At 43.1% G+C, this 21,972-nt stretch overlaps 2 protein-coding genes across 5 annotated transcripts in view; one reads left to right on the top strand and one right to left on the bottom strand.

Moving 5' to 3' along the window:
* ramac (RNA guanine-7 methyltransferase activating subunit) lies at nt 1-3,106 on the bottom strand. 3 transcript variants are annotated; one of them, XM_031569646.2, is made up of 3 exons: nt 3,040-3,106; nt 1,117-1,290; nt 1-787 (listed from the first exon to the last, which is right to left on the bottom strand). In XM_031569646.2, exons 2-3 carry the CDS (start codon nt 1,287-1,289, stop codon nt 610-612), a joined length of 351 nt encoding a protein of 116 aa, XP_031425506.1. In that variant the 5' UTR covers nt 1,290; nt 3,040-3,106; the 3' UTR covers nt 1-609. The 3 variants fall into 3 exon arrangements, with proteins under 3 accessions (XP_031425506.1, XP_031425505.1, XP_031425504.1); XM_031569645.2 differs by lacking the exon at nt 3,040-3,106 and adding an exon at nt 1,589-1,951; XM_031569644.2 differs by lacking the exon at nt 3,040-3,106 and adding an exon at nt 1,594-1,945.
* The window catches only part of homer2 (homer scaffold protein 2), a 27,496-nt gene continuing 7,626 nt past the window's right edge, over nt 2,103-21,972 (top strand). The window contains exons 1-4 of one of the 2 annotated variants that reach the window (XM_031569642.2): nt 2,103-2,364; nt 11,763-11,919; nt 20,775-20,906; nt 21,083-21,175. In XM_031569642.2, coding sequence (XP_031425502.1) covers nt 2,327-2,364; nt 11,763-11,919; nt 20,775-20,906; nt 21,083-21,175 — 420 coding nt within the window. In that variant the 5' untranslated portion in view covers nt 2,103-2,326. Of the gene's footprint in view, nt 2,365-2,414; nt 3,103-11,762; nt 11,920-20,774; nt 20,907-21,082; nt 21,176-21,972 lie in introns of those variants that run through there. The other variant, XM_031569643.2, reaches the window with a different exon arrangement.

Below are 21,972 nucleotides of genomic sequence, written 5' to 3' on the forward strand. Positions count from 1 at the left end.
TACGGTCAGTATACATGTTTATTCATATCCAAAAAGAATAGGCTCTCTAATAAGCAACAGCTATTTTTCTCTCTGGCAACCACATACCTCTCACAACTCTGCCCTTTTGTATTAACCTTTATTCTCTGTGCTTGGGTAGATATCCAGGCCAGCTGAATGCAGTCGATAACAATTTCTGATTTAACGTGACGATGAGCTCAAATAAATCCCAACTGCATGGGTAAAACTGACATTAGGTCCATTGAAGTCCATGTAACCAACAGTAGATGGGAGAGAAAGAAAGGAAACACAAATGTTTTACAGTAGTATACAGCAAGTCCTCCCAGTGTTGGTTGAAAACATTGTATATTTGTCACAAAACAAGTCCAAAAACAATATATTGTAGTATTTTCAACAGTAGGTTGTCAATGCATACCACACAGTCTATTTGGCCAATTTAACTCAGTTTCAGAGAAAAAGAAACTCCTGTTTAGTTTTTCAGACAATAAAGATGACTAATGGAAACAAAATGCATCTGTTCATGAGATGAAGTTAATACTGCCTTTCAAAGAAACTACGTGATGAAAAATGCATCACCGCAACCTATGCAGAATTTGACACCATCTGATATCAGTAACGCTCATAGCGTCTCTGACTGCTTGAGTTGTAGCCCTGGTTATAGGAGTTATGTTGGCCTTGATACTGTCCACCTGAACCCCAGCGCCGCTCCTGCGGTGGACCCCGCTGATCAGACCCTCCCCAGCCGCGATCTCTGTCCCGGCCCCTGTATGGTCTCTGGTCTTGATAACTGCAAAAGTCAAGTACAAATGTTCACATAATCTATCCATGTGTTCATCATGTATGACAGGCAACATACAGTACAATATGAATGTAGTCTACTAATGCCAAACTGAATTCTTTAAAAGTATGATGTGTAATATTTCCAACCCATTCAGCTAGACTAATTTGTTGGCTATTGATGGCATTATCTAAATACTTCCCAGACGAACTATATTATAATGGATTAACAGGCATTCAAGGCTAACTGTTTATTTTGTACGGACGTGGTGATAATTACACTTTCATATTGAGTCTGTCACTGAACTAATATCGTTGTATGAAACGTTGCTGGCATACCGGTTATCCCTGCCTCGTTGGTAACCCCCTCCACTACGACCTCTCCAATCTTCAACAATAGGTGGTGGATTCACAGGCTGCTGAACATATTTTTGGTACTCCACGTCCTCTGATGTGAACCTACAAGCGAACTGTTCTTCATACCCCTGGAGCGTTTCGGGACTGTCCGTCATTCTAGAGTTGTGTTGCAAATGTAAAAACACTTAATACTCAAACTTTCGAACAAATAATAAACAGGCTGCTGTATATATAGCCTGCATACAGTCAACAGTGAAAAGACAGCAAGATATACTAATGTTATGATGGCTAGGTTAGCTTGCTAGCCTTTTGGCGTCGTTTGTGATAAACCAGTGAATTTAAACGATATCCTGCGCTTCCAATAATGCTAAGCTATTTCAGTTTAATTAACTATAAGTATAGAGTTCCACAAATTAATTAATTTCAACCTATTTCTTAGAAATATTAAACTTACTTCACCTGAATTCAGTTGGTTGATATCATACGGTAACTAACAGCATCACACATGAACTCAAACAAGTGCATCACCGAATCAGTTCCCAGAGTTCGATGAAAAGAGAAAGTAGTTCCGCTTGGCGCGGCGCATGAGTTCGTATACTTGGATGTGTGCATGCCACATCATTGGTAATACGCCAAACTTGAACTATTCAGGTTGCCTTGTTTCAAAGCTTTGGCTGATTATCACAATATTCACAAAGGGTTGTCACCGTGAAATGAAAGAGTTTTCGATGGAAAAACGTTTTCTTCAAAAAACAAGTTTCGTTTAAGCCTGTTAACCCTATAGACAGCATATAGGTCTGGGTTACCTGAGTCAGAGCTACGGCCCCAAGTGGAAAAAAAATACCAGCAATTAATTGAGTCATGGACCTATACCGACAATTTGTAAAATGTTTGCATTATACTTGTGGTGCATATAAATGTGTTTGTCTGCAGGACGACAGTTCTCCCGGTTATTTGGAGTTGTGACTGGTTTGCATCCCTCCACCTGAACTCTTAATCGTAATTGGTGAAGTCACCTGCCAAATCAGCCTAACATATACTATCTCATTTGATGTAGCATGCCTACCAATTGGAATCCACCAATCAGCCCACTCATCACTTCAGGATGCACAGCGCAGTGAGCACAGTTCAAGCGACCAAATATCCAGAATTCTGTAAACCTGGGTTGTTTTGAAGACGCTCCCTGCTTTTAATGGAAGACAAAACAGATTCCGGGCTATCACATGACATGTAAGTTCATAATATAAACCATATCGCTTCAGTTTAAAGTTGAGGCATCTGCGTAGCCTTGCAAGTGGTGTTTATTTGTAATCCAAGAGGTTAGTGGTTTAACATACTGTAGAATTGGTCTTAGTGAGACATATTGTCTTCACACAATCGCTGCCCATTGTCCGGCATTACCTTTTTTCCCTTTTATCTTCCCCTGTGTTTGTCGTGGATATGTATGTAGGTAATGTAAGATAGGAGATAGGATGTTGGAGGCTAATAGGTTTCTCTGAGCAGGTGGAATCCGCTCAGTGTCGCTGCTGTAGCTGTAGGTCTCACTTGTAATTCAAACCCATTGGGGAGCGGACTCAAAGGAAACAATTCCACTAGCAGCGTTAGGTTAGTGTATGCCGCGCTGTAACACTCTATTTATTTACAATATCTCTAAATACCACAGTTACCAAAGGAAAATCACGGAAAGAGCGTTGCCTGAAAACTTCAAATGGAAAGAGAATCAGCTTGGCGAATGCAAGACGTACCGGGGAGATCCGAGCTCTGTTCATGAGAGTAAAGACTATCACATTTCAGTCTGTCAATCGCTTACTTGCTTGAAGTGGGGTCTTCGGTATGGACTTAACACGGAGCTAATGTCAAGTGGACTTTCAAAATAGTTTTATCACATAGAAGACTTCAACCTACCGGGTTGTTTGATACGCATTTTCTTTTCCGTCAAGATCTGTTAGAAAAGTCCGTGGAAATGGGGTAAGTGTGGGTTACAGAATTGCTACTCGCCTTACAAGCGAGACAACTGCCTGCTGTGGCATCTGTAGTGGTAATTAGTTTTAAAGAGTTTCTATGTAGGCTCAATCGAATCCTACATTTTCTGGAATTCTTCGCTAGGGAAACGCGAGCCATCCAATACGTGTTATTAGGCTAAGTGGTAAAACTAACCTCATCATTCTCTGTAAAGCGTCAGCGTATATTTTTGTCTCGATATCTGAACATTGTTGTTATAATGAATATATGCCCAGTATTTTAAAAGGCCGAATATTCGCCGCTCCCAGAATTGATTAAATGGTTGGCTATAGGGTCTTCGTAATGCATAACCCTTGTGCCCTCACTGTCACACGGTTTCTAAAGCATTCTGGTAGGCTACCTAATTTATACACCCAAGTAATGCAATTCACATTAAATATACCAATGTTCTAGATCTATGAACATGTCTGTATTCAATGTTCCCATCATGTAAACTCTGTGAAAATACAGTGGTATCACAAACCGCACTTCGACTATGATTTAGTCTTGTTATTTGAGGCTCAGTTGTCACCAACAGTTTCTTGAGTAATTTTCTTTTGGCGATAGTTTGCCAATTTTACTTGAAATACATCTACAATATTAATGCATGTGTAAGGGTAATTGCGGTATCGGTGCCACCTCTGCTAGGCGTTTTTTTTTTCTTTTAACATGAACCATGAAGAGAACGGCGAGAATGTCAGGGACAGAGTCAACAGAACCCACGCATGAGCAAGCCTTGGCAAACAGTGCGCACAGGGGTTTGGGATGGAGTTCGGATGGACTGGGTCTGTGGAAGAGGTCCTTTCACCCACTCGATTATGGCCCTCTCATTTGAGCTCATGATCAATGTTCTGTCCTTGTTCTTTTATGTTTGCACAAAGGCATGTGTGTATTTCCCTGTATGGCAGAAGGGTTACTGTGAGTGGACTGGCCTGGATCATTGACTAATCACATCTGTGAATGTGGTGTCACATATTCTATCAGCCAATTCGTTCAACTCCAGTTCTGGTTCATCTCAAATGCAGTAAACCCCACTCTAAAGTGGTGTTCATGAGACGCCTGAAGCCATTTACTTTGATTATCTTTGGTCACAGAATGTTAATTAGACTGGAAGCATTTGGCAGTGTACATATGCATGCGAATGTCTACATTTTGGGTGTGTGCAGTGATTTCATAAAAACACTCTTCCTCTCCCTTCTGAACACACGTACACAACTTTGGTGAAAACCTGTCTAACTACCAAAACAGCTCTGACATCCCTGCACCTTCTTGCCTGTCTCCAAGTTGCTTGACCAGTTTGTGTTGCCTCGCGAGAGTGGCCTTGCACAACACTCAGTCATTGAAAGAATTCAAAGATCTCTTTCTTTTACCTTTTTTTTCAGGAGAGTTTCAGGTGTGTGTGTGTGTGTGTGTGTGTGTGTGTAGACCCGAGGGGACTCTGAATGCATTAGAGCTTACCTATGTTAGTAGTGCTCAGACACATAGATGACAACAGTTTGTTATGATTGCTGTATGAGCAATCTATCATGCATCCAAATAATCATAGGATATTTCAACTTATCTAACAATACTCTTAAACATTTACCATTCTGAAACATGTTCAGGAAGTGATTTAAGACACCAGATAATAATCATAATATGTCTCCCTCACAATGGTCATGCCAAAGGCATGGTCACATAGTTTCGCACAATGCAATTTCCTCAACTGTCGAGTATAGTGGAGGTCATTAGCATAAGCATATTGATTGTTGATAGTTCTGTCTGAAGCCAGTTTGGCCTCTGCATGTCAGACCAGGAGATGGTTATAGATTAACCAGCTGGTGCAGCCTGCTGCCTGCTAGGATTCTGTACACACCCAAATAGTGACCCGGAGGCCAAAGCAGCAAAAATTGATTAGCCGCCTTTGGTTGACAGTTCAGATTGTTTTGTGTTAATGAATACCCTATCCACTCTCTGATTAATGATCAGTTGATTCGAACAGCATCACCTATCAAACGTTCTCTTATTCACGTCAGTTATGTAATGATGTTTGGACATAGTGCTGCTGAATGCTGTTCTTCTCAGTATGAATAGATTTTGAACAAGTCTCTCCCCTCTGGTGACACTGACAGCTGCATGAGACATTTGTCATACTGGGACTTGTAGGCATACTAGTCAGACAGGACAACTGTTGCACAGAGAATTGAACTGAGAAAAATGGTGACTGGTGACATTTGTGTGGAGGACAAATCATTTTCTAGTCCAGCAAGGGGTTAATTTTGTACTGCTTTTTCCACTGCTCCCTGATTTGATTGCTTCGACAACTCAGTCTGTGTTTTAAGTAAATCTACTCGAAAGATACCAAATCTGCGACTGTCTGAAACTTTACATTGAAACTAAAACAAAGCTCAGATGTCATTTGAGTCCTAGCCAGGGTCATTTAGAAGCTCTCTGATCTGCCCGTGTCATGAGCTAAAGTAATATAGGGTTGGTGATTATGATGAGAAGCTTGGCCTCTTGGCTGCACATCAATATCAATTTGTCACAACAATCCAAATACAGATCTGTAGCCTAGTGATAATTCTCACATTACATTTTCACGCTCAACATTCAGTCAATTAGTGTAGGATGTCTTGTAGAAAGTGCTAGTAAGTCTCTGTGGCACACCTGCTCAGGAATGTAATGATGGTGCTTAAACCCCAGTGTATTGTTCCGTCATGAGAGGTGAGGGAGGCAGAAGAGCACTTTTAGGGGGGGGGGGGGTGGTTGGCATGAGGGTAGAGATCGCTATTTAAAGTAAGCCTGGGAGAGAAGGCGGCACCCAATGTGGGGACTGATCCTAATCTCTTGTCAAGCACTGTAACCGGCTTAAGTGTCATTGATTTAGCTGCTGAGATGCCGCTCTGATTCCATGGTCTATGTAGCTAAGGTAAAAGGTTCAGGCTACTGAGTGGCATATGCTGCCTGTCCATGGACCCAATCTAAGAATGAAATTGTCAGTGTTATGGCAAACATCATTACTTAAAGGTTGGTAAATAAAAGGGACGGATCGGTGGGGATTGGAGGAGGTTTTTTTTTTACCAGATGGTGGGGGCCATGGCCATCTGTTGTGACTATCCACTAGGCTGCAGACTATGCATTCCCCCCGACTGTGAAAATTATGCAACAAGAGCATAGTAATGGTCTCCCCTTTTTGAGGACCGTGACCCACCATCACAACAAATCATGCAATGTGTCTGTCCTTGTCAAGTACAAAATGTCATGGTATACTGACATCACAGATGTTATCTAATTAATGCTTCAATTTTTGTGTGGTTGTTGGGTAACAGGATCAATAGTGTTGTCCCAACTGTTCCTGGGTCTTCATGCTGTTTGGGCAGCATCTTGTGTTATACACTGTGTGGTGGGGGAAGCAGTGCTCAACTTTACAAACGCTAATTAGGTCATCGTTTTACATAATGTGAAAAAGTTTCAGCGTGCATGTAAGAGTTGAGGTAAAGGAAGAGATCCAAGTGTCTGTTTCAATCTTTGTGACCTATATATGGGGGATCTCCTCCTTTTCTCCCACTGCAAACACGCATACCATCCACTCTCTTCTAGTCCTCTGTTTGCACACTTTGGATTCTTTTCAGTGTGTTAAATATGGCAGGGACACCATAACCTTTCCTTATGTTTTCTTCTACACAATCTGTTTCTCAAATGCTTAAGCAAGCTTACTGGTTCTCTTTATGGCCTGATTCATTCTTAGGCGCACACTTGGTGTAATATTTAGGATAGCATGCTGTAATAGCTTACTCACCATTAACAATGAATAGAGTGTGTCATTTGGGTGGTGATTACAATCTGATTAGTCTTTCAGTTCCTGATTAGAGAAGGTTGTAGAACACAGCCATCATGCTAGATCAGCTGTTTTCCCACACACTGTCATTTTTGTTTTGATCCGTCTTGCCCCTCTCCCTCATTAAATAACTACATAGTTATTTTATGATTTTTTTTTTTTTTCTCCAGTTTCAGTAGTTCAATAACTGCTTTCCTAATGTATATAGCTGCTGTCGGCCAGGAGAGCAAAGATGAGCGGAGCTGCCGTGTACTCAGGTTGTGTGCAATGCACTCGTATTGTGTTTGCCGTGAGTCGCCCACACAGAGTACTCCAATAATAAAGCCTGTTTGTGAGCAAGCTCATCCTAACTGTGTGTGTGTGTGAAACAGACCCTGCTGAAATATAGGGCACAGGTGTACCATCAAATGAAGATTTAGCATTCTGTTGAAAAGGGACATGATGCTGTTGTGTTGTTTTTGCTGTTGTTGTTGTTGTTTCTCCCTTTCAGTCCGTTCACAATTTAAATACCAACCTGTGTCACAGTCTTTCTTTCACATCATGAAATGAAGTATTCATGATTTGTGAAGAGAACCTGAGCCACCTGGTCTGGGTTGCTTGTCAGGGGTGAAATGTAGTTTTGAGCGTAGGAGAACAGGTCCAATGACATTCTTTTTCTTGTTCTTCAAAGGAATTTGGGGAATGTGCCTGATGGTTCGACCTCAGTACAAGCTTTTGACTAGCACAGAGGCTCTTTGCTGTCACTAGACTCTGTGGAGCACATTTATTACTTCACACATTCAATGATTTGGTGAAACAGAGGGAACCTTTCAAAGCATAATGAGAGCATTTCTGGGAAATGGTGTCCTGCTGGCATGTAACCTTGTGTCAACTTACAGCTCTTAGGTAGGATGGGAGACTCAGACTGCAGGTTCTTAAAGGTTATGTATTATTTATGCATGACAATAGTCATGTGATCGCAGTTGTTGAATAGCATTAAGTTCTTTGAATGTTGTCGAGTGGGTGACTTCCTTAAACGTGTTTTTATTACTGAAGAGTTGTAGAAATAAGTAACCTTTAAAACACATTTAAGTTCTGTAAGTAAATCTGAATCCAGATTGAAGTCTTCATGATGGCTGCAGCTATAAACCCAAATCTTATGTCTGAAAGGAGACATAGCGTGTACGTCACACTCGTCTAAACAAAAATACACGAGCTCATATGAGCCATATATTTCCCCTCTGATTCCCTTTCTGGGGCAAGGTGAGTTTTTGGGATCCATTTATGAGCTCTGAATACATGCCCTTCTAGACCCCAGACTTTAATGGTTGATGTTGCCACTCCTGTCCCTCAGACTCCAGTGTTATGTCATCAAGAAAATGCTTTTTAGGCAAACTGGGGAGAGAACTAAGTAAGCCTAAAAAATTTAACACATTCTGGAGATGCCAAGGTCAGTCATGCATCACATAATTCTCATACCGTTCTCCTCAGAGGTAGCAGCCACACCCCTTATCGCCATGCGTGACACTCACTTAGTTCGAGAAGGGGTAGGGGTCAGGAACATTATCCATGCATTTCATGACGCTGTACATGGATGTGTTTATTTGTTGAACAGAAGCCAATCAGAACAAGAGAATTTGAACGGATCAAAGGAGCAAACCTGGTTGGCTGAGGCTCCCCAGTGTGTTATTCTCCCTCGCCAGTGAGCTGAAGGCTCGAGTCCAGCAGAGTACACCCACTCACTGGTGAATTATTCAAATCCAACAGCATCAGTTGTGAGGGGACTGAGAGGGAAGACTGCCAGAAGACAAACTATCAGGAGGGTTATTGTCAGTCATTTTATTGACAGACTGCAGTATTTTTTAAAGAGTGCTCAAGAAGTGAAGGCGCTGTGTTTAAATGCCACCTCAGATGTAGTCGCAGATGGTCACTGTTGAGCTTAGGATGCCTCATGGTAATTACGGTTTGGTTTCGAAGGTAAATGGCAACTATGGCCTTGCATTAGCTGTGAAAGCTTTTGATGTCTTGCCAGTGTTTCACATGGAACAAAGAACACCATGTTTCTCCCTGCAGCTGGATTGGACATTTCAGGCCCGTCTCTAGGACACATTTTTGGCACCATGCGGTACGATTTCTGTGAAGCCTGGGCGTGAACACTTGTGTTGTGTTGGGGAGATTCTGTTGTCATCTGCCTCATAAGAAAACAGGTGACCTTGTATTTTACCATCCCTCAGAGCGCTGAAACATCTGGACCGCATTAGGACAGTTAAACATGCAGTGCCCCATAATCAGAATGACACTGAAAACCCATTTCAAGGCCCAGCATCACTACAGGCAACTCGTATACAGGCCATTATTTCAAGAGCTCGTGAGGACATCCGCTTGAAATTTTTTTCCCAAATGTTACCCATTGAGCATCAATCAGGCAGCCTCCTGATTGCAGGAGAATCAACACCGCATGCGGTAGCTTTGTTGATTGGGTTTGAATGGCGACTCCATGGGGTCTCTGGTGGCTGCTGCATTACTGGAGCCCTGGCCAGGGGAGCGGGGACTACGAGGCCGTCAGGCAGTGAATGAACAGTGGAGTCTTGTCTGGTCGTGGGATTTTTGATTAACTGTCACTGTCATCTGTACCAAGGGTGTTATTGCCAAAGCAGATTATGACATGAGATTAGAGTTCATTCTTTGGGAATAAAATGTACTGGGGAAAGTATTCATTTATTTCAGGCATGGCTCGGTATGATTAGCCTGCTGACTAAATTATTTGGGGGATTTTAAGGCTCTTGTACAATACAATATTTTAGATACCTTAATATTTAGGTCTTTTACATTCTAGTCAAATCCAAACCTAGAAGTAAAAAAATGTATCATCCAAAAGTTTTAAGGGAATATAAAGTTTACTCTGCAAACTATGTAAGACTCACAGGAATATGTGGCTCTTGCTTTCGTTTTCACTGTTTCCTCTAAGCCTTGCGGGGGAGAAGTGAAGATGTTGTCTCTGAGTCTGTGCAACTGGGGCCTTCTTCAATCCTTGTTTCCCAAAGCAGGCACAGTTGACACAAATCTTGTGTGAGGTTTGCTGGCTGGTTTGAGGGGGTGTAGTTATTCCTGCTGACTGGTAAATGAGAAGTTTCTGCAGAGCAGGATGTTGAGGAGGAGCAGCACGTCCACACCAATAGTTTGGGCTGGGATGAGGGAAGTTACGCATTCCCTCTAATGTGGCTCCTTGTCACTGGGATTTGGCTTGAGCTGATCAAAGCCCCCTTCTAAATCAGTAAATGCTCCTTAGCTGCCTGCCTAAAATAATCCAGCTGCTCTTTCCAAACCCAAACATTTTAAGTATGCATGTAGTTATGCATGTATGCATGTATGTGTATATGTATTAGGCATGCACTGAATGTTGAATGTGTGCAAATTGGATGCAACATCAAGTATTAAAGAAAGCCTGTTTGTCTGAATGACAGGACTGAACAGTTGCAATCTTTTAATATTCAGCATAGCAACAGCATGTAGCAGCATGTTTAAATAAAAAAAGTAAAACCTAAAGCAAAGAAAAGCATATTGAAAAAGCAAAAAACAAAAAACATAAGATTGCACAGCTCTCTTGAATCATCAGAATCATGGTGTGAAGCAAAAGTATCCTTGTAAAGCCGGATCTCTGGATCTCTGACCTTGTGTTGCTGCTGTGTTTTGAAGCCCCTCCTCTGCTAGCCCAGGGTGCAGGTTTGTCCCGGGCACATGCGCATGACTCCCCTCGGCCTGAACGCTTGAGCGTTGCGTGTTGAGCCAGTGTTGACTAAGAACAAAGCGTCCATCAGGACCAGAGCTGCGCTGTTGTGCGGAGCTCGCCGGAAATCAAAGGAACAATGCCAGGTGCACTGAAAGCTAGCCAGAGGGTGGTGGGCCCATACGTGCTCAAAGCCAGTGTCACCATAGCAGACAGAGCTCTTTTTTTCACTTCTCCGACTGACCTCTGTTGCATTCCAATTTGCGATAACGTCTGCATTCATCCAAACGATGCAACAATTGTTGAAGGCCATCGCTGCAAATCCGATCAGACAACAAATCCCAGCACAGTTGTTATTTGTTTGGGTTAATTTGCCATATTAAGTAGCATGTGCCATTCGGATCCACAAAAACAATATCAAGACCTCATTACGTTAGCAGGAAGCTTGGCTATTTATGTCCACTGCATTGTGAATCAGGCTTCAACGAACGAGTCCCGCGTGATGCTTTCAGCAGCAGCACAGATGACCTGCCTTTAAGGGCTCATTCATTCCTTGTCAGCAGCAGCAATGTATATTAAGTGTGTTGTCAGCACAAGGGCCGCCGCCTCTGGCCTCCAAAAGATGCCTTATTCCCCCAGAGCCCCACGGCCATCTAGTTCACTCGAAAGACTAGAGAGGGCACATTTGTGTACAATGACGCAGGGTCCCCTATTTAAAAACCAAGCCAGCATCATCTGAGGATGGTTGCTTTTACTGTGTGCCCTGTTGACCAGAGAATAAAAAAAAGGTGCTGATGTGTTAATAGCTTTGGTTTGCCTTTGCGAGGATTAGGAGTAATATTATATTATCACTTGCTTGCAGACTGTGTTCTTTGGGAGGGCCTGACATCTCGCTGAAATAGGTGATGTGAAGAAGGTGTAAAGAAGTTGAGCAGGCTCAGTTTATCAGCACAAGTGTGCATCTTAGTGGGGAGATGTTCTGGAATCCAGGGAGAGAGGGGAAAAAACAGTAATGGTGTTTTTTTTTGTTCTTGCTGTTTGCTATTTTTTGGCATTTAGTTTTTCTGTTCACTCACACCATTCTGTTCTCTTGCTGATCCACAGGGAACAGCCGATCTTCACCACCAGGGCTCATGTCTTCCAGATCGACCCCACCACCAAGAAGAACTGGGTCCCCGCCAGCAAGCAGGCGGTCACTGTGTCGTACTTCTACGACAGCACGCGGAACAGCTACCGCATCATCAGCGTGGACGGTTCAAAGGTGAGCAGGATTAGGACGGAGCAGAATCAGATGGTGTTGTAAACACCCTCGCCACTCACACCTCCATTCACCCAGCCCCCACAGGACGTGAGCCAGCTGCTGGGAAGTGCAGCACTGATTCCCTCAGATATAGTTAGCTGAATCTTGATTAGCATGAAGCAGATTCCCAGGGTTGCCCAACTCTGCCCTTTGCTCTGCAGCTATCATGAGGGAGTCTCATATAATAATTCCCGCAACTGACCACACAGGGAAGGTGGATGGCTGTGTCGTTGTTATGCATTGCACTTGCGTCTGAAAATGGTTGGCCATGCAAAGCTTTCAGACTGCAGGTTCCCAGGTTAGAAGTCGGGCATTAGTGCCTATCAGTCCTCTAAAGCCAAACTACTTTCTCCCAAAGAGCTCAGTGAAGTTGATGATGTGTCAGCTACTATTGTCAAGGAATGCAGGATAAGGCTCTCCGTGTCCCCACCGACTGATTTCAGTGGCGTCACCTACCCACCGTCCCCGGAGAGAGGGCCTTTAAAGGATATGTGGAGCCGGCGCATTGCCGTGACATACAGCCAACAGCTTCACCCCCGCGTGGCTAAAATAAGACCAGTTCACATTTCCTCACCACTGTGTGAATACCAGCAGACAAAACGGGCAGGCTAGCTCTGTAGAGGGCCGGCCATTTAAACATAGGCTCAAATGGGAGCCGGAACCGGTAAGGCTTGATCCATTAAATACAAGCATGGCAAGCAAATAAAAGTGCTATTAGTGCTATTAATTCCCATATTCTTAGAGGTTTGCCCTGATATCACACCCCCTACCCCCTCCACCACCGCCCACTCACAGGCTTTCGCCTATCTCTTCCCCCTCACCACTCGCCAGAGCTTTATGTTGTGCGTTTCCATGGAGATTAGTGGCCTCCTGGCTGCAGGGATGTTTGATTACGCTGAGATCCTCGTGTCACAGTCTGTCGGCATGACTGATAGTGGAGCTCAGAGTTCAGAGCCATCCCAGCAGGCCTGTGTGTCTGTGTGGGACGTTGTCAGGGGGAGATGGAGAGAGGAGAGATGGACACCAAATGCTGTGTCTGCCTAATGCCTTCCCAGCTACTGGTTCTTCTGTGTTCATGTATATTCTTGTCTCTGAGCCAGCACAGATGGGTGACAATTTATTTCCCATTACTATTCATAAAGAAGGATACTGACAAAGATGATGTGTATGACTGGTGAAACTGTGATATCCTACTTGGCCTAAATAGGATGACTCATTTTCACCTGGTTGCAGCCCATGTGGATTTGCATTCCTATCATAATGCACTTGGTGAAAATCAGTAGTCTTCCTGTCCAAAGGTGACTTGGCAGTCAGTTAAAGTCAGCAAGCACATGGAGAGTCAGTGGCTTGAGGTTTTATTATGGCTTTGTGCCTCTGATTGAAGAACTGCTGTGACCCAGAAGCTTTTTAGTTAAGTGCACCTAACATTCAATGTGCTAACCACACAGTCATTACAGCTCAGCACACTCGGACACTTATACAGTCCCGCCCCCCCCCCCCCCCGGGAAGGATTAGTAAAAAGAATTCACCTTTTGGCGAATTAGCTTAATGTCACACTGAAAAATGTAACCTTCAATTGAAACAAATTTATTCTGAGAAATTCATCAAAAATGAAAAAAAGCGAAAATGGATCTTTGGCAACAAACACTCTGTGCTATTGGGACTTTGACTGGAACCGTGTTCTATGGTCAGATGAAGCGAAAATGGGGCTCTTTGGCAACAAACACTAAAGGAGGTGGGTGTTCCTCCAAACGCACTAGGAACCTCATTAGGGTACATGGCATCATGGACTTCATGACATGGTATTTTAAATGAAAATCTGTCAGCCTCTGTGAAGACACAAAAATTGGGTTGGCGTTGGATCTTCCAGTAGGACAATGATCCAAAACACATGTCCAGATCAACACAAAAATGGTTAACTAAATGCAAAATCAAACCTCTGCCATGGCCATCTCAGTCCCCTGACCTAAGCCCTAACCCCCTAGAGAACTTATTGGCAAAGGGAGGTTGTAAAAAGTATTAAATGCAAGGGTGCCAATAATTGTGGTTTTGTTAAACAATTATTGGGGGGGGGGGGGTTTCAGAATAAATTTACATACATTTTCTTTTTTATTACCATTTTTACTCATCGTTACCAGGGGTGCCAATAATTGTGAAGGGGACTGTAGCTCCTGTAGATGCAGAATCACAGATTTTATTGGCCACTTGTTCATCACCCCCAGTTAATCTGTATATTTTGGGTCATGTCATGTAAATATTGATTATTACCAATAAACACTGGTTAAAGTCGATTTTTCTGTAACCGGATTCGGATTAGCACTGTCAATAAGAACGAACCATAGAAGAGCAATGAGGATCTTTTTTCGATCAAACCACAAACATACATTCACTCTTCACACACAATTCATATCAACCCCAGTTCTTAATGTGCCAGCAGTATCTCTGGGCGTCTGCAACGCAACGCATACCCCCAAAACTCAGCGGAAGAGAGTAGGCTAGACCAAATTTTCACAACAGAGAGTCTTAATAATCCACCCCAAAGAGAAAAATATAATCCACTAATGAATCAAGGGATGGAAAAAAAAAAAAAAAAAAAAAAGAAAAAACTACGTCTCCACTCAATGAGTTTTAACCCACGCGTTCCTTTCTCCTGATACATCTGCGTTTTTCATTCAAACCATTCAAACCTTAGCACATCAGCTGAGTGCTTTTACAAACCGCCAACTCAATCACACCAAAACGTAACAAAAAAAAGAAATATTCAAACAACACCACTAACCCTAGGGCTACAGATACCCAGGAAAGAATGTATTAATATTGTATGGATTATAATTAAGGACTGTTTGTTAACCTGTTTCGTCAAGTGAATCCTATATAAACATATGTGGCAGTGCTATGATGTTACCTTAAACTGTTATCCGAGACAATCAAACAAATGTAGGACTACATGAAGCATGAGGGGAGAGTCCTCTTTAGACTGCTGAAAGGAAGCAGTTGTCGGTGTGCTTGTGTTAATTCAGTTTCCATGTCTCGCCCAACGCAGAGCCCATCCTTCTGAGAGAAGGTGGCTAATCGCGTTAAGAGCAGTAAACTGAGACATCTGCATGACATCAGGCATCTTTGAGCTCAGTAGAGAGGTCTGGAAATGGCACTGTAATACGGAGCTGTTTGTGTGTTTCTGTTTCTCTCATATCTTTTGTGACTAACCTGCCCGATACAGAGTATTTAATCATACTGAAGTATTTAATCATTCGCTCATTTTCATGGTTTGTGCTTCCTCAAACAAATTCATCTTTGAAAAACTAGTCAGATTGTTGCCACAGGGATCAGCTGCTTCCTTGAAACCAAGTGTGCTGTGGTGTCGTGCTTTTCGGTATTTTTTTATTTTCTTTCTCATTCATTTTCTATGAATTCTTAATGGTGATAGCTGTGATTTATCAGATTCAGATGATCAGACAAAATTCTTAGTATTCCAAGGAAACTGGGGTAATTATGTTAAACCAAACTAATTTGTTAACCGTTTAAACAAATGAAAAACATAACACGGGCTTTTTAATACTGTTGAATTACAGAGAAGTGTGCCTTTGCCCACATTAAAAGTGGAGTGACAGAGAGTGAGAGAGTGATATCATGGCGTATGTTTTCTGTCAGCCCATGACTTGTCTGTCGGCTCCAGCAGGCTGGCATCTGGCAGGCAAGGAAGAGGGCCTCTCACTGTGCGTGTAATCTTTCACGACTTGGAAGCCAGCCCGCTCTACATAATCCTGCCTCAGATTCGCCACCCCGGCTGTAGACACCGAAACACCTGTTTTTGCTGTACTTCCACTTCAAATTAGCTGGTTTTGTTTGTGCCAAACCAAGGGGACAAGTGTTGTAACATATTATGGACCAGGCAGACAAGTATTTAGACATTTTGTTGGCTTGAAGGAGAAGAAGCTCGCACACAATAGGGTCCCCACTCTCCATCTGGTATCAAATCACACACAGTGCATTGCTCATTCAGCCCAAAAGATTGGGTGTGTGATGTACTCTCTCATGTTCCTTGTCAAAAGGCAATATTTATATATCTAGTGTTTCCAGCCAACCTCTGGCCTTGCAATCAATATTCAGTGGTCAGTTTAGCTCCCTATATTATCAAACCTCTTATTCTGGCACATTGGCTGTGCTCTGGACTCAGGGTCTTGCTAGTTTTGTGTGTGTGTGTGTGTGTGTGTGTGTGTGTGTGTGTGTGTGTGTGTGTGTGTGTGTGTGTGTGTGTGTGTGTGTGTGTGTGTGTGTGTGTGTGTGTGTGTGTGTGTGTGTGTGTGGAGATTCTGTTAGGTGAGCAGCCATTGCTGATTTTCCTGAGTCAGCTGATTGGCCTCTATTGGGAGGATGTCCAGGCCATGGCTCGTGCGTGACCCTGAAGTCTGGGCCATCGGATCCGAGTTCCGTCCCCTTGGGCAGTGGTGTATGCTGCGCTACAGCTGGCCCTGTCAATAACTCACACTGACGCTGGGTAATGCCAGCATTACATTCACACACCACACCCCCAACCCCACCCCCACAGCCCACTCACATGACCGGACATCTGTGTCCAAAGCCCCCACACACACTTTACAAGGTTTATTTAAGTTCTCCACTTAAAGACAAAAGCCCCAACATATTAGCAGTAGGTGAAAATATACTAAGGTGTTAATGCCTTGTATAAAATGGATATCTTTAGTTGATAATTGTCTTATGAGTCTTGTCTTTAAAAAGTCTGGTCTAATAAAAAGAACAAGTGTATAATCTTATCACTCTCAAATCCCGATGGTTTTGTCGATGCGGAGGAAGATTCAGTAATGTGTCTGATGTTGCAGCTTTCAACGCCGCATGTTTCCACGTGGTCATGTGATCATCTCAGCTGCTGTCATGGCGAGGGTGATGAGGCGTTGAGTCATCTGGGCTGAGTGGCGTTTCGCACCGCGCCTGTGAGCTAAAGACATAAGTGCGGCTGCAGTGGGTGGCAGTTTGAAAAGACTTTCTCTAGTGCCCTTGTTTGATGTCACCAGCTAATTCCTGCCTCCACATCATTCAATCCCCACGGGAGGAATATTAGTGGCTTGGATGACATGAGCTGCATTTTGTACATCTCCAAGTGTTTGTATTAATGAATGTACTCTCTTCCAGACCCCCCCCCCCCCTCTTCCCCCATAAGAACATTTCTTATAATTATTGGATATTTTTGTTTGATTATTGGAAGGTTACTGATTTTGGGAGAGAACTTTTTTTTTTTTCTGTTTTGTACTTTCTTCCTCCAGCAATGTCTGCTCACTCAGACACATATGCACACCCTTGCAGCTGCAACCAAGAAGCTTATACAAGCTTATAGTGGAGAGCTGAGTAGAAGTTGGAGTGTGTGGAGAAAGCGGATAAGGATATCAAGGCTTTGGTGCTCGTGCTGGTGCGGAGTGGATTATATCCCAGACTCCGAGTCTGCCCTGTTGATTATCCTATTATACGCCACAGGATGGGAAGAGATGCTGTTGGGATAAACGGACGCATCATTTCCAGTTGCTCTTCCTGTTTGTGCAGTGGTGTGTTTGCATGTTGGTCATCACTGTTGTATACCGAATGATTAGCACATGATTGTGTGGTGATAATCACAGCCGCAGCCACGGCCATTATGATGATATTTGTGTACAGATGCAAGCTAAGCTCTCTAGATGGAAACAAATGCATACCCATGGGCCTTACCCTGCCTGCCTATGGGAATCATCTAAATGTGTACAGAACATCAGCCAACACCTCGCCTCCTCTCTTCATCCAGTCTCTGACAAATGGCCCAGTCAGATGACATCACACACACGTTTTAGGAATAGCGCCAGGGTTTGCTGTTTCATGATCCCTCAACAACAACTTATTTAGAGAGAAAAGAAACCGGATGCTTTTCTGCATTGTTGGATTTCTTACCGTTTTTTTCTTTTTGCCTATCAGGGCCTCCCTCTCTCCTAGTTGTGTAAGGGGTGAATCATCCAGTTCAGTGTGAGGCTGTAGCCATGGCGCACACTGACAGCCTCCCATTTACCAGAGAGGGGAGCGCCGCGCAGAGTTGCACCACTGGAGAGCTGTGGAGGAGCTGGCAGTAATTTGTACCCTCAAATCCTCATTCACATGCAGACTTAATGTTGCCATGAGACAAAGGATGCAGCATAATTAAAACGTCACTTAATTTGCTGCTATTTCGAGGCGGCTCCTTGTGTGTGTGTGTGTGTGTGTGTGTGTGTGTGTGTGTGTGTGTGTGTGTGTGTGTGTGTGTGTGTGTGTGTGTGTGTGTGTGTGTGTGTGTGTGTGTGTGTGTGTGTGTGTGTGTGTGTGTGTGTGTGTGTGTGTGTGTGTGTGTGTGTGTGTGTGTGTGTGTGCGATTGCGATTGCATATAGGTAGCCTGTTCACATGGCTTATGTGTATAGGTGTACCTAGTGTCAATTTCTTTCTATAAGGTTTTCAGTCTACTCCTTCAAGGACCCTCAAACTATTCTCTCCCACGACCTGCTGATTGTTTCAATGAAGGGTGTCTTTGTGATGACGTACGTATGCACAATGAATTTTAATAACAGCCACTTCGAAATGTGAACCAGTTGAATGGTTATCATTTGTATGATTTATTTATTAATTTTTTTCACTTCAGGCCCCCATAGAAACGGTTCCAGATATTATTTAATTTAATTATTTTCTACTTACAAGGGTAAATACTGTTTGTTGGAACTGTGAAGTTCTAAGCTTTGTATTTAATTACCATCTATGGTGACATTGTTGACATTTTGTAGGTATTCTAGAAAATTCTATATTAATAGAATATTATTCTATATAGTAAATGTGGTTCATCTTGTGATAGATGTAGATTTATCACAGTCGCCACGTCGGCTTTCTTTTAATCTAAAAGAATATTTGAGATTATTCAGTAGAAATGTAATTTTAGACTCAAGAAGGAATAAAAAGCTCTGAAGCATAGGCTGGGAGAAGCACTCAAGATTAGTCTGTTTTTTGTAATCATGAGGTTGATGGTCAGAGCCCCTGTCCACTCTTTTGTTTCAGCCTCTCTGCCCTTAAATGGGTAGATAAATAAAATACAGATAGATTAATGCGCACATAACTCAGGCATCTATCTGCCTGTCCTATTATCCCCTATTACATAATGGGGTTCATTATCATTATTAAGAATAATTCATGATACACTACGAAATAAATGGCTGATTAATGTTTATTGGGATTTCTTGTCCCGTTTACTATGATACGAGGTAGTTGGTAGTTACTATTCACTTTGTCATGCGGTCCCATTAAGGAGACCTTTGATGCACACTGTTGTGGGGTCAAGTTTGGGCATTGTTGAAGTACAGGCCTAATGGCAGAGATATCTCAAGATGGAGCCAGCCTTCGGAGCCTGATTCATCATTTCCTGAGAGCAGAGCCATGATTAGGTAGAGGCTGTGGAGTCTGCTGGTTTAAATTACTGAGGAGAAATCGCATTTGACAGACATTAACGGACGGCCTCTTGTCTTGTCTCCAGTTTAGTCATGGGGGGGGGGGGGGGGGGCTTGTTGGCAGGCATAGGTCAGTGTTCAGCTCTGTGCCGCTGGAGCAGACAAACACAGGGTTGTAGGGCACAAAAGCAGATTGTTCGCTTGTCAGATGAATGTGGCCATTCAGCCAAGGACCACAGCTGAGCCAGTCTGGCTGGGCCATCATCACTCCAACATCACACACTTCTGATGCTGATGGAGGATGCTTGTGTGGTCAGACTTGTTAGACTGGCCATACCTCAAAGGCTGTAAAGATACCTGCAGAGAAGTAGGGTGAAACACAGGTTTCTTGAGAACCGGTTGAGTGTCCACTACCTGTCTTGGAATGCAGGGTTGGCCCCACATTGCCTAAATGTTACCACACCCTGTTGGATGGGCTGTCAGAAATGATCCACTGCTGGCCACTGAGAGTTGTTGATCATGATGATTTGTCGCTAGGAAGGGTATAGATTAATGGAAAGGTACTAGTCGGGTTTTGTTTGATGGAGACACCAGCCTTTCACGCAAAATAGTGCACCAGAAAAGTAGAGAGTAATACAGTTTTGTGCACATAAATGACAAATGTGTACATCTCATAGTGTAGCATTTACACCACAACATGATCTGAAGTCTATAGGCACCAGTTAATGAAGGACATTGGGGAAATATAGTTATAGTTATCACCAGTTAATGAAGGACATTGGGGAAAGGCAACCAGAATTGGGAGCAGAGAAGAAATATTTGAGCGTGTTAATTCTTAAAATACTGGAACATTAACCTACACGATGCACGCACAAAGCAATTCTGCTTAGGGCACCCAGATGGCCAGCAGCAGCCCTGAAAAGATCAGGGGAAGCAGAGCAGACTTCATTAAATGCATTAAATGACAGTCATATTTATGGTGACTGTAAATGCAAATGTAAAGTGCAATGTCCTTGTAAAACTTTTTTGTGTTTCCCAAGTTCTCTTCCCCCAGCATTACTATCTTTGTGGTGTATGTGTGTGTGGTAATGCCCATCTAAAACCTCTCAAACCTTTTCGTCTTATGTCTTTTTGGGCTCCGAATCTGGGAAGGTTTTTTAAATATGCAGCTGGTCAATCCTGCACAATGTTTTGGCTTTTGATCATTTCTGATTATATTCTAGCACGTTGAGGTTTTGGTTGATCTTACTCAGTGTTGCCAGTACTTCAGGAGGCTGTGGAGTCATGCACACATTCTGAACAATTAGGATCACAGTGCACCTCCTGCGTGAGAGCTTAGTTAAGCAGTCTCTTTTTCCCTCCCTCCCCAACAGGTGATCATTAATAGCACAATCACACCCAACATGACCTTCACCAAGACCTCACAGAAGTTTGGCCAGTGGGCGGACAGCAGGGCCAACACCGTGTTCGGTCTGGGATTCGCATCAGAACAACAACTCACAAAGGTCAGACAGGCCCAGGACCCTTTTCTAATGCATCTACTGTCAGATTCCTCCCAGGAATTGAAATGTGCCATCTACCAAGCTGATTGTGGCTTTAGCATAAATAGAGGCATGTGGGAATGAGGAACTAATGTGCATTCTTTTTCTTTTCTTTTTTTTTTTTTTTTTTTTTTTTGCAGTTTGCAGAGAAATTTCTTGAGGTAAAAGAGGCTGCAAAACTCGCCAGAGATAAGTCTCAGGAAAAGATGGAGACCTCCAGTAACCATTCCCAGGTAGGTCCCTCCCAGGTGGCCTGATCACCAGGTTTCACCAAGGCCTTCGTTCTCTCACTGGCCTTGATGTGTGGTGTGCGGGGACTCATAGTATCAGGTCTTGCGTAACAGAACCTGCTTCTCCTCATATGTAACAAATTCATGGATTTTTCCAAGTACAGTATCATTCAGTCATTCAGTGTAATTAAAGCATTGATGGACCCTCTAGCTACTTTAAACACACACACGCAATATGTTCTAATTCTATGTCATGCCAGTGACAATTGGCTCAACTTCTCACCATGACATAACAGTTTTGATCTGTTTGTGACCCCAAGCATGAGCAAGGTTAATGATGAGTTTGTAATGAGCACTGCTCAGCTAGCCCAAAGGTTAAGGGTCATTCATCATAGTACAGGAGGTGGTATGCATATTAATCTCCCAGGTCTGAAAACGAATATGTGTAAATAAGACTAATGTGACCAGTGCAGCTTGCCTCTAGGTTAGCGCCTGGTTGACAAGTTGACTTCATGATTGCTATGCTGTAATTAGAAGCCACATTAAGGACATTTTTGTCAGACATTCAGGTAGAAATGATCATAGCTCAGACACTCTGTCTCAGAAGTTAGTCTCCTTTTTGTCTCCGTTTGTAGGCTACGTCTCAGAACAGCTGAAAGGTGTATTTGCCTTTCTTTTTTTGGCAGATGTGTCAAAAGTGGGGATTTGTATTAGATTGCACACGGCTATATTACCACATGAGGCAGGATGTCTCACCTTGGAGACTTCTGACTGCTCTGGGAAATGTACAAAGATATGAC

Source organism: Clupea harengus, chromosome 6 (genome assembly GCF_900700415.2).
Source record: "Clupea harengus chromosome 6, Ch_v2.0.2, whole genome shotgun sequence".
Lineage (NCBI taxonomy): Eukaryota > Metazoa > Chordata > Actinopteri > Clupeiformes > Clupeidae > Clupea > Clupea harengus.

Bases quoted from the DNA above. Each gene is read 5' to 3' on its own strand.
- ramac (XM_031569646.2), bottom strand. From the start codon at position 1,289: ATGACGGACAGTCCCGAAACGCTCCAGGGGTATGAAGAACAGTTCGCT. The intron at 788-1,116 runs GTATGCCAGCAA...TGACTTTTGCAG, and splicing joins CAACGAGGCAGGGATAACCG to TTATCAAGACCAGAGACCAT.